General features: G+C 51.1%; 1 protein-coding gene across 17 annotated transcripts in view; it reads right to left on the reverse strand.

The window, feature by feature from the left end:
- Nucleotides 1-412: 412 nt before the first annotated feature.
- TMEM229B (transmembrane protein 229B) overlaps nucleotides 413-12,182 on the reverse strand; it is a 40,043-nt gene continuing 28,273 nt past the window's right edge. For 9 of the 17 annotated variants that reach the window (XM_040477459.1, XM_040477458.1, XM_040477454.1 and 6 more), the window contains one exon: nucleotides 413-4,118. In XM_040477459.1, the coding sequence (XP_040333393.1) occupies nucleotides 3,597-4,118 (522 nt within the window). In that variant the 3' untranslated portion in view covers nucleotides 413-3,596. Of the gene's footprint in view, nucleotides 4,122-5,466; nucleotides 6,125-10,010; nucleotides 10,100-10,386; nucleotides 10,472-12,182 lie in introns of those variants that run through there. The other 8 variants (XM_040477465.1, XM_040477466.1, XR_005790992.1 and 5 more) reach the window with 8 other exon arrangements.

The raw sequence follows: 12,182 nt of genomic DNA on the forward strand, positions 1-12,182 counted from the left end.
GCCTCCTTCCTTGGCCCCTTCTGGCTCATGACACTCCAGGTCATGGCTGGTGTGTTTTAAGAGGAGCTCATCTCCTGGGCAAATGCAGTCAACTTGTAGCCAACCTGAATACTGCCCAGGGCTCCCCATCTGCTTTGCAACCTAGGACCAAAGAATGGCCAGATTATGGATCATATTATGTTCCTGGTGAGGGGTGGAGGGTTGGGCAGAGAATTCAGGTTATCAGGAGGGTCAGAGCAGAGATAGTGAAAATGACTGTCAGGGGGTGCCACCTGCCCTCCCTACAGGGTGGCTCCACCAGCAGCCCTCTTGGTTTAAGACAGTGTCATGACATGGTATGAAGGGTTTGGCCTCCAGCAGCCCCTAGGAAAGGGGCTCCAAAACAGAAGAAACAGAGATGGATCAGAGCCAGTTCTGGAACACAAACACCAGTATATTTGATGTGCACAAATGTGAAAAGGAAGAGATGAAGAGACCAATGAAGACAGAGCAGGCAATGGGCGCACAAACCAGTCGTGTGTCCTTCTGAAGAGCTGCCACAGTTGGGAGACAGTCCCACCCACTTCGAAGGTGGGAGAGCCAGGACCTGCAGCTCCTCCATGTCTGGGGTGGCTTCAGGGTGGAAGGTACTCTCCCTGCCTTCACCATAGCTCAAGGGCTGGACCTCTTTCCTTTCTGAATTCCCTGTGATGATGTCTGCACAGCCCAGAGCTTCATAAATATAGGTTCTCAGGAACTGACCCATTCAGTGCTGCCTCCCTAAGGAGACCCATGCAGAGTGAGGGACTAGGACAAGAGGATTTCATGGGCACTCCCTATGTATTATTGCTGTAAATAAGCATAGGCCATTGTGACTCACTGGCATCAGAGGGGACAGGGCATAAGGGACAGGATGCCTAGCAGACGTCAGAAGCGGTTCAACCATGCAGGGCAGCACATGGCGGTCTATAACTCAGAAATGCTGCCATGTCCAGTGGAGAGAGACCCAGGACACCAGAGGTTCACAAACAGCAAGCAGATTCTTCCTGCCAGCACCCCCACTGACAGAGCTGGGGTGCCTGGGCACTAAGGGATTAGGGCCCTGAAGATACCAAAAAAAAAAAAAAAAAGCAAGAGTTGAAATCAGAGCTACTCCTGGTGATTTCTGAGCCTTCAGACCCTGAACTCATGCCCTGGATCATTGCCCGCCTTTGCTGGGCTCTGTGCCCTATGAGGGACAATAAGAGCCACAGGGCACCTGGATGAAGCAGAAAAACAGTGCTCTGTACATGTCAGGCAGGCAGGTTTACTGTGGGGCCTCCTGTACTTGGGAGTTTGTAGGACCCAGAGAAAAGACGGTGCCAGGGAATGCCCATGAGGCAACATCTGGAGTGGACAGACCCAATGGGCCATCCAAGGGCTTGCTCTGACTGAGAATCATGGAGGCCCTATGCTGGCAGACATCAACAAGCTGACCACAGATTCGGTCGTGGCAGGGGAGGGCAAAGGTGGGTGGTGTGGTCTAAGGGCCCACGTGGGGGGCCTGGAAGGGTGTTGGGGTCCAGAAAACTGGGGTATCACAGAATTAAGGGAGAAGGCCAAGGAAATAATTTCCCAGAGGGAACAGGGAAGCCAGATGATATTTTCCCTCTAGAATCCCTTCCACCTGTAGATAGAAACCTGAATCTCTGGATGCCCCAAAGCCCTGGAATTGGGGCCACAGCAAAATCAAAGGTAGGTCTGGCCCTTGCAGAATGTAGTTCATGCCTGGATTTGAGGAGCCTGGCAGGGACACAGAGGCTGGAAGGTGCCCTTCATCCTGTCCTGGACAGGGTTAACCGCAGAAAACAACCAGCCTTTCTCCCCATCTGGGATACCACTCCTGCCCATCCCCAGCCCACCAGCCCTGGCTCACACCCTGACTAGTGCTGTCTGCACAGTCTAGGTAGAGCAGCACAGCAAGGAAGAGCAGATTCTCTCCACAGGCAGTATTATCGTTTTATAATGATCCATAAAAAGGGAAAGGCAAATTTCTATCTAAGACTCCTAGTGCGTCAAGAGACCACATGCCACAGCATTGGCTGCATTCTGATGGACCTCTCCCTTCAGGGAGTGGGGACAGAGCCAAAAGTGGGCTGGAGTGAGGACTTCACCTGTCCACTGCCAGCAATGGACCTGTCACAGAGGAAGGGGGGGGTGCTGGCAACCAAGATGACAAAGCCCATGAGCATGGCAGGGCTAATACTGCTTAAGGAGTAAGCTTAAAGGGTCAGCCTTGCTGGGAGGGGTGGGAAGGGGGTAGCGCTGACCAGATTTTGCTGCAGGGCTGGGGCTATGGCAGAACCAACTGACCCCCTCCCACTAAGGATGCTCCAAAGACCCTCTCAAAGCTGAAAGGCTGTCTTCTTTTTTTCCCTCACTTATTCTCCATGGGTCTCCCAACACCGGATTCCTGCTCCTCCATCCCCTAGAAAGCTCGATTCCCCCTGACTGGCTTGAAAAGAAACCAGATGCCTTTATCACAACCCTCCCCCCTAAACTGATTTGTCTCTAGGTCCCCATTGTGGATCTGGGGTGGCCCATCTTGGCCTGTGTGTTGGGGGAGGGCATATCATTCAATTTTTGCTGGGCCACTGAGGGGAGGGGGCACAGAGAAGAGCACCGGGGCATTGCCACAGCCCACCAGACAGGTGGGGAGGTGTAAAAGGGGAACTTCCCAGTCATCAGGCCAGCAGAAATAGTGGAGGGAAGGCAGCAATAGGGTGGGCAGGGTCTGTCTCAGGGTTCTATCTCTGGCAGCTGCTGTGTTGATCAGGGAGTTGGGGAGGGGGGCCGGTGGGGATGACAGACATGGATAAAGGGGCTGCTAGTGGTAAAAGCCTTGAAAATAAAAGAGAAAGGGGGGAAACGCCACCGAACACACAGGGATTGAAACCTCCAAAAGCCCAAGGTTGGTGGGAATCCAGCACCAGGGTGGGGGGGGGGGGTTCCCCAGAAGGCCAAGGGAGTGTCGGAGCCCTGGGGGAGGGGAGAGGAGCCAAGGGAAGGCCTCCAGCCCTGGCAGACCAGCACTACTGCCAAGCAGCCTCCTGGCCGCCCAGTCTGTCCTTAGGCTGCAGCTCAGCAGGCCCCCGGGGAGGTATTGGTTGCAAGCAAGCACCTGAATATTGCCTAATGGAACCAGCCAAAGCCCAACTTAAACCACGTGAGAGGAGAGAGGAGGCCTCGCAGCAGCCCAAAGCCTCCTCAGGCCTCCTCAGGCTTCTCATCTTCTGCCCCATTCTCAGAGTCCCTTAGCCAGGACAGGACCTGCTGCTTCCAAAGTCACCCAGGTGGTCAAGTCGCTGCTTAGCCATAGGCCTCTGGCCGCCAGCCTCTGAGCTGGGCAGGGATCCACAGACCCTTCCCAGAGTCCCCGGGCTACCTCGACACCCGCCCCCCACACCTGGCCCCGCCCCCGGTCCCGCCCCCGGTGGACGGCGAGGGTGTGTGCCCTAAGGGGCTGAGGCCAGACCCGGGCCAGGGCTTGTGCTGTTCAGAAGACGTAACCCCACCAGCTTGGTACCTCTGTCCACCGGGTCCATGAGAGAGCCCCGGGCCCCACCCACCAGTCCCATTCAGTCTGTCTTGACGTGGCCGTTGGCCATCGCCAGGGGGCCACTGGGCTCCCCGGGCTCAGCGTCCTTGTCAAAGCGGAGGCGGAGGGTGTTGCGGATGATGAACTGCTCCATGATGAGGGACCCGCAGAACCAGGGCACGGCGTACTCCAGGGTGATGAGGCCCATGAAGTCAAAGTCGAACTGGGAATAGTCCCAGGGACAGGCGTTGAACTGGCGCAGGATGAAGCCGGTGGTGAACTCCCACAGGTAGGTCCAGAGCGTGTAGATGAGGCAGCGCACCAGCAGTGGGCAGCGGCCACGCAGGCGCAGGTACATGCGCTCCACGATGAGGATGGAGGTGCCGTAGATGAAGAGAGCCCACACGCTCGTAACCCCAGGGAACTTCCAGTTAAAGTTCACCACGAACTCCCAGGCCGCCGTGAACATCACCTCGCAGAAGTAGCCGTGGATGGCATACAGGTACCAGCGGGACAGCGCTGTCAGGGGCTCGGCAGATGCCATGGCGCCGAGTGGGGCTGGCTGCTGGGACACAAAGGAGACAGGTGAGGGAAGGAGGGACGGAGCCCTCCTCCTGCCTTCCTCGTGCAGCTCAGGTCTCTGCCATGACCAGGCTGGAGGGGATTCCAAACCTGCCTCTACCTTTCTCTTTGGTTGCCAGTCATATTCTTGACGCTATTTCATGTTCATTACTTTATTCCCTATTCCTCACCTTAGCCAGGTGGGCATGAGAAATGAAAGGAAGAAAATGAAAAGTTCCACTGGCTTCCTCTGACCAGCCCTACTCAAATACTATTGGAAGGAGGTATATCCTACACTCCCTAAACTTTGTTTGGATTATCTGTGGTCAGTGGAAGAGCTGGCTGTCCTGGCCTGCCAGTCACCCCCATTTCTAGGCTACTAGCTGATTCATCTCTTCTTGCACTTCTTTTCAAACAACTCCACATCACTCATATTTCTGGGATCTTTCTAAGCAACCTATCGCATTTATCTTGTGCGTGTGTGTTAGTTAACATATACATAACATGTACTGCGTTAGCCATTTTTAGGTGTACAGTTCAGTGACATTAAGTACAGTCACACTGTTGTGCAACTGTCACCACCATCCATCTCCAAAATTTTTTCATTATCCCAAACTGAAATTCCATACTCATCAAACACTCGCTTCCCACCCCCTCCCCCCCGCCCTGGCAACCATCATTCCACCTTCTGTCTCTATGAATTTTACTACTCTAGTTACCTCTTTTCAGTGGCATCATATTGTAATTGCCCTTTTAAGACTGGCTTATTTCACTGAGCATCATGTCTGCAAGGTTCATCCATGTTGTAAGCATGTGTCAGAATGTCCTTCACTTTTTAAGGCTGAATAATATTCATTCCACTGTGATCTAGCTAGCTATCTAGATATGTCACATTAAAAAACATTTTTTAATGTTTATTTTTAAGAGAGAGAGCATGAGTAGGGGAGGGGCAGAGAGAGAGAGACAGAGACAGAGACAGAGACAGAGACAGAATCTGAAGCAGGCTCCAGGCTCTGAGCTGTCAGCACAGAGCTTGATGTGTAGGGCTTGATGCAGGGCTCAAACTCACGAGATGTGAGATGATGACCTGAGCTGAAGTCAGACGCTTAATCCACTGAGCCGCCCAGGCACCCCCTATGTCACCTTTTATTTATCCATTTGTCCATGAATGGGTTGCCTCCACCTTTTGGCTATTGTGAACACTGCTGCTATGAACATGGGTATACAGATATCTGTTCTAGTCTCTGCTTTCAATTCTTTTGGATTTATATCCAGGAGTAGAATTGCTGAATCATATGGTGATTCTGTGTTTATTTTCTGAGGAATAGCCTTGCTGTTTTCCACAGCAGCCATACCATTTTACGTTCCCACCAACAGTACTCAAGGATTCCAATTTCTCCACATCCTTGCCAGCACTTGTTATTTTCTGGTTTTTTGATGATGGTCATCCTAATGGGTTGAAAGTGGAAGCTCGTTGTGGTCACATTTGTCTTTCACTGCTCCATTAAGCAGGTTTTGGTGTTAGCTTCAATGTTGAAAGGAAACCAGTGGGCTGACAGTCCTCTCTTACTTCTTATTGCCTTCCTCTCCTCTCTTCTCAACCCCACCAGTCTTTAAGGCTCCATCCTGCTTCCCTGAAGGCTGGCCCCCAGATCTCTCAGCTTTCTCCTTGCCCTCCATCAGTGACTGTCTGGATGACTCAATTGCCTCTTTCTCCAGTGCCACCCTGTTTGCTGTTATAAGGCATATGCCCTCTGATCCAGCTAGCTAGTACACAGCTAGCTAGCTGTGTATTCCTTGAGGGAAGGGACTATTTTCCAGTCCTCTGTTCTGCAGCCTTGGCACAGGCGTCTCCAGAGCAGGCAGTCTCTAAACGATGCATGTTTGGGTGTGTGTGTGAGGGGGGTGAGGGGAGCAGTTCAGGGTTGCATCAGGAATGGAAAGGCAGATGATGAAAACATGCATCCCAGCTCTGCCAGCTGCCAGTGGACACCAGGCTTGACACTTCTGTCAAGGTGGGAGATGGGACAGAGGTTAACAAGATGTATATGTAGTCTGCATGCCTGTCTGGGAATCCCAGCCTCATCTTTCAGCTAACACAGACCTAGTCACAATTAATAACCCACCTCAATACCCTCCCTTGTGGATTGCTTTGTGGTCTTCCAAGCACTTCCATTTACATTTTGTCATTGGTTTTTACAAAATTAAGATTCATAGGAATGACAGGTAGTTTAACTCCTGTTTTTTAAGAGAGACAGTTGGGGCTCAGAGAGAGGTCATTTGCCCCATATCCCAGGACCAGTAGATGGAAAGGCTAACACTAGGATCCACATCTCCTGGTTTCTGCTTCAGCACCCATCCCCCTGCACACCACTGCCCATCTAGACATGTGCGCCTGATGGTACTCCCCTCCTCAAAAACATTCAGTGACCCCCCATTTCCTAATGAAATGCCACAGCATCCTTGGCCTGGCATTCAAGACTCACTAGGATCTCATGCCAGCCTACTTTTTCAGCCTTATTCTCACAGGCCAGCTCTCCCGGTCTTCCCTCCCCTCCTTGTAGATTCTATCCGTGTATTTCCTGTGGCCTTTCCTCTCACCTCCACAAGCACAAACCCAGCTTCCAGGTTACCTTCAGAACAAAATCTTTTTCATCCTCCCCGCCACAGTCCTCCTCTCCCCCCACTGAATAGCCATAGCACTCACTCTATCTCTCTTTGGCCCAGATGATTTCCTGTTTTATTATGTTGATAACATTCAGTCCCCATCCAGATGTTTTTCCTGTGTTCTGCACCTCTGTATCCCACTCCTTCCTGAACACTTCCACCTAAATGTCCTATAGGCACCTCAAATCCTTTCCTAAATCAGACTCATTATCTTTTCCCCAAAACTTGTCTTCCTCCTGTGACCCCACTCTGATTAAAGGAACCACCAAGCACCCAGTTAGCAGCCAGAGGCTCCAGTGTCATGCTAACTTCCTCTGCTGCGTCTCCACTCGAACATGAGCTCCCTGAGAATAAGGACCTTGTCCATCTGGTTCAGTACTGCATCCCCACTGCCTACAATAGTGTCTGGCACACAGCATTCAATGAAAAAAAAAGACATTTATTACTAGTTTATAATTGCTACGTAAGTCATTCCAAAACTCAGTGGCTTCAATCAACTCTCATTTGTTACTACTACTTGTGTGTCTGTGGGTTAGGGGATCTTGGGTGGCCTTGATCATGAGACTGCTGGTCATTTGGGGGTTCTGTCCTATCCTTGGCTGGGGTGGCTCTTATCTACTTATCTCACATCCCAGGCACGCTTTCTCATGGCAAGGGCAGAAGCACATGAACGAGCAAGCCCTGCTGCACCCATGCTTTTCAAGACTCTGGTTAACTCATGCCCACTAACATCTTCTTGATCAAAACAAGTCACATGGCAAGGCCACCAAGTCAGCCATTACCTCCTGTCCTTTCCACCACTTAAATATCTTTGAAATCATCTCTTCCTCTTCACTCCTCTTTCTCATTGCTGCTGCTCTGCTTTAAGCTGTCACCATCTCTCACCCAGATGCCCCCAGGTGTCTTCCAGGGGGTGCCTGGAAGGTGCCTATTCCTTTCCAATCCACTCATCACACTAAGAGCATGTAGAGGGCGCCAGGGTGGCTCAGTTGGGTAAGCATCTGACTTCAGCGCAGGTCGTGATCTCACAGTTTGTGGGTTTGAGTCCCACGTCCGGCTCTGTGCTGACAGCTCAGAGCCTGGAGCCTGCTTCAGATCTGTGTCTCCCTCTCTCTCTGCCCCTCCTCCACTGGTGCTCTGTCTCTGTCTCTCAAATAAACGTTAAAAAAAATTTTTTTTAAAGAGTATGTAAAAACAGCAATCTTTCTCAAACACGAATTTGATATTTCTCCCCATGTGGGCCTATTAGTGGATCTTTACCATCTATGCAATAAGGCTCAAACCCCTAGGGATGGCTGGCAAAGCCCTTTATGAGCCACCTCTGCCTCAGATCTTGTCCTCTGGATCTTTTCATTACTGCTTTTGCTACCTGGGGTGCCTTTCCCAACTGCTACGGCCACCACCACCCCCAACCCATGGCCCATGAGCCCATAATCTTCAAGGTCCAGCTTCTCTGTGAAGATTTTCCTAAACACCTCCAATTCCAGAGCTATCTGCTGCCCTGTTTGTCCACCTCTGCACCCAGTTCACTTCTGTGACAACAGTTAGCACTATGCTTTGCTATGCACCAGTGGCCCCTTGATGAACGTTTATTATAATGTTAAGAGGAAAAAAAAGCAGGATTCAAAACTAAATAATTAATATGATTTTGATTTTGCAAAAGCCTACATACATGTAAACGTACAAAAAATTAGCCATAATCATCTCTGGAGGGTGACATCACAAGTGATTTTTATTTCCTTTTTTAAACTTCTCGTATAGTCTAAAAATTTTTTCTACCAAATATGTATAAACTTTTACAAAAATAAAATTTAACTTAAAATTGTTTGTTGTATGAATATGTATTAATCATCTTTGTGCCTTGTATAGAGAAGATATTCAACAAACTTGGCAGACAAATGAACCTTAGGACACCTGAAGTCCTGAAAAATTAATGTAGGCTGTTCTCTCCTGAGCCATCATCACCAACAACAAACCATGCCTCACAGGTTTGAATAACATTAAGTGGTTAAGCCCAGGGGCTCTAGACTCTAACTTTCTGATTCAAACGGGCTGGTACCCTTCACCTGTGGGCTCCAGGGCACGTTACCAGACCTTTCTATAAAACGGTTTCCTTTTTTCCTCAGTTTCCTTATAGATAAAGGGAAAATAACAAGAGTAACTACTTCCGAGGATGACTGTAAGGATGAATGAGCTAATAGACGCTACTGAACTTATAGCAAATGCTCAAGAAAGTGTGGCTGTCACTTCTGGCACAGAGATGGGCTTCCTGGTGAGCTTCTCCCACTTTGAGTGCCACCTCGTACCCAAGGCGGGACATTCTGCCCCTGTCCTCACTAGCGGTTGGGCAGCCTTCCTTGCCAAGCAGGTCAGGTTTTCACCTCCACCCAGAGCACAGCCCAGCAGCCAAGCAACCCTGTGAAACCAATAACCACACACGCAGCCCCTGAGGAAACAAAGGTTGCGTAGAGGAGGGCTTGGCCAGCTTCCAGCCTCTGTGTGGCTGGGGAGGTTTAATGAAAAGGGGTGGGGGGCACTCAGAACTAGCCCTCTGAGATCCAGGCTTGAAAAGCAGGGTGGAATGAAAGGGCCAGCATTCCTGGCAAGCTTCTCACACCCTCATTCTATCCTGAACCCCCAACAGGCTTTTAGACCCCTGGAGTGGGAGAGAACAGATTGAAGCTCCAGGGAAACTCACTGAGAATGAGGAGGGGCCCATGACCCCAGGCAGGCAGGGGTGTGGTGGCCTGGAAACCACTTTGTCTCCCACCCAACTCAGGCCCCTCTGAACTTAGGTCTGTCCACCTGACCTGCACTGGCACCTCTGGCCCCTCTGGCCCACAGGATCCTGTTCATCCTATGCAGCATCCTGACATAACTAATGGAGTCCTCGGGTCAGCACCCCACCTTAATGTTGACTTTAAAACCCTGCTCTCTTTGTCCCTTGGGCTCATCTTTAGAGATGGCCAAGGTTTCCCAGTCAGTAACAGCTCGTGGGGTCCAGTCACACCCCCTGGAAGCAGGTGACTTTAAAGAGCTGGACCTCCAAACCTTAGAGCAGAAGCAAGCAAGAACAAAGGAATAGCCATTAAACAGTGGAAGGAGGGCAAGATGTTGAACAGAAGAGAGGGTGGAGAAGAGAGAACAGGGTGAGTCCAAGGCTTGGATTCCATTTCTGGAACCTTCCCTACCTGGTAGAACATGGGTAGGCAGAGGGGAAGCATACCTAGGCCAGGTCAGGCTGCATCTGTGGGGTTTTGCCAGAAGAACATGCCTAGTCCATGTGAGACAAAAAGGAGAAACTGGACGTCCTGGCTGGAGACAGGAGATGAGGGGGAAAGACAGAGAAAGGGGATGTGAGACAGTGTTATCAGCTGGGATGGCAGCTCACACTGTGGTGGGACAGACACTAACATTAGAAGCGGCATTGGCTTGGGTAGATTTGCAAAACTCCACTCCCCAAACCCAATGCTAATACTCATGGGAGCCATGCTTAAACTTTGAGCTGGGACAGGCTCCCTGACCCTCTGCTGGCCCAACAGACCCGTATCCCTGCCCAGGCCTCCCCCCACCCGAGCCCTTTCCCCACATTCTTCCAGTACCTCCTTGCTCGGCACTGAGATCAGAGACCTGGGAAGGCCTGCATCAGGAAGAACCAGTAGCTCACTGGACATTGGCCTCTTTGTCCTGGTGACAAACACAACCGTCCTGAGAACGATGACACAAAGACAGGATGGCCCAGGAAAGAAAACTCAAGGTGAAGTGAGGAGGAGAGCGTGGGCAAGGATGAAAACAAGAAGGAGCAAAGAGCTGTGGACGGTTTCACATGCAGGATATGGAGAACAACACTCATGTACAAGAGCCTTCATACTTGTTGATAAAAGGGCCTGGGAATACGGAGTTCCAGCCAAGGGCCAGAACTCAGGGTGACTTGGCAGAGCAGGGCACCGCCCCCCCCCCAAGGGGACGGGTGATAGATGACTTTGTGGGGAGGGGGTCAGAATCTTGCTCCCTAGGAGTATCTCACCAGCTTCCAGAACCTGCTGAGTTATTCCCTACGCAGAGAGCACAGCAAGTTGAGAGGGGCGAAGAGAATGCCACAAGTCTGAGACAGGCTGGAGGCAAAACCAGATAAGGCAACTGCCTTTGGTTTTACTCAAAACTCTCATCTTGTTCCAGGAAGCTAAGGTGCCACAACACAATGACCCTGGGAATTTCTGTCCAGAGGAGCATCTTGACAGAAAATCGGGATTCCTCTTACATGCAACCAGGCTGGGCGGGGCTTTGCCTCATTACTAGGCCTCTTTCACCTCATTTACTTCCCCATTCCTAGGCACCAATATTGCTACAGTTCCATGTGCTGGGGAGAGACACAGCCCTTATAGGGGGCCCCTGGGAGCAAGGCAGTGGAGGCGGGGGGCGGTGGGGGGGACTCTGAGTCCAGCCCCCTGATAGGCTCTGTGCTGGAAGTGAGTGGAATCTATGAGGGGTGGGCAGGTGTCCTAACATCTGGGTGAAAGATGCAAGGTCTGAAACCATCCTCACCTTGCACTGTGGTAATCAAGTTGGGAGGGGTGAGGGTGGGAGGAACATATGGGCTTGCTTCAGGGCCAGAAAGGAAACAAGCAGATCTAAATACCTGTGGTCACTGGTTAGCCCAGACACCATAGAGTTCCACCCTTTCTTGCTATGGGCATCCCCCAGAAAACTCTTTGGGATGGTCTTCCTGCTACCTCCCAAGTCACAGTAATCATCAGCCACTCTTCTCAGCACTTACCAGGTATTAACTCAGATAATATTCAAGCCTATTTTATAGATGGGGCAATTGAGGAAGGGGAAGTCTTAATAAGTCTTAAGAATTACAGCTATAAAAGCCAGAGCTAGGATTCAAACCCAGCAAGTCTGGCTCCAGAGCCTTCATTCCCAATCAGCACACTGCACTGCCCTTGAAGCTGACTACAGGCTCCTCTATAGGCACCACCACTTTCTGAGTTTCTGCTTCTGGAAGACTAGGATGTTATATGGAGAGGAAACAAGAAGCAAGAGCAACATGAACCTCTAGGTAGATCATCAATGAAGCCCAGAACAGGTGTCAGAGCCATTGCAGGCTCTCGTCCTATTCTGAGAGGCCAAGTTCTGGCAAGATCCACACAATGATCCTCCAGGGTCATAGCGGACCCTCACAGGACCATGGTAGCAGCCACCCCTGAGGGCCTCAAGGTGTGTGCCATTCAAAGACCTTTCACCAAGACACACACTGGTCCCCGTCAGGCTACCCTGACTGCCAGCCCACCCTCATATTGGCTGGGAATCTCAGACGGCCCAGCCCTGCCATGGACATTCAGCCAAGAGCAGTGACCAGCATCACACTGCCCAGAGAAGCCTGGTGCCTGGAGCA

This window comes from Herpailurus yagouaroundi, unplaced genomic scaffold (assembly GCF_014898765.1).
Source record: "Herpailurus yagouaroundi ecotype Mexico unplaced genomic scaffold, PumYag 141, whole genome shotgun sequence".
Taxonomy (NCBI): domain Eukaryota; kingdom Metazoa; phylum Chordata; class Mammalia; order Carnivora; family Felidae; genus Herpailurus; species Herpailurus yagouaroundi.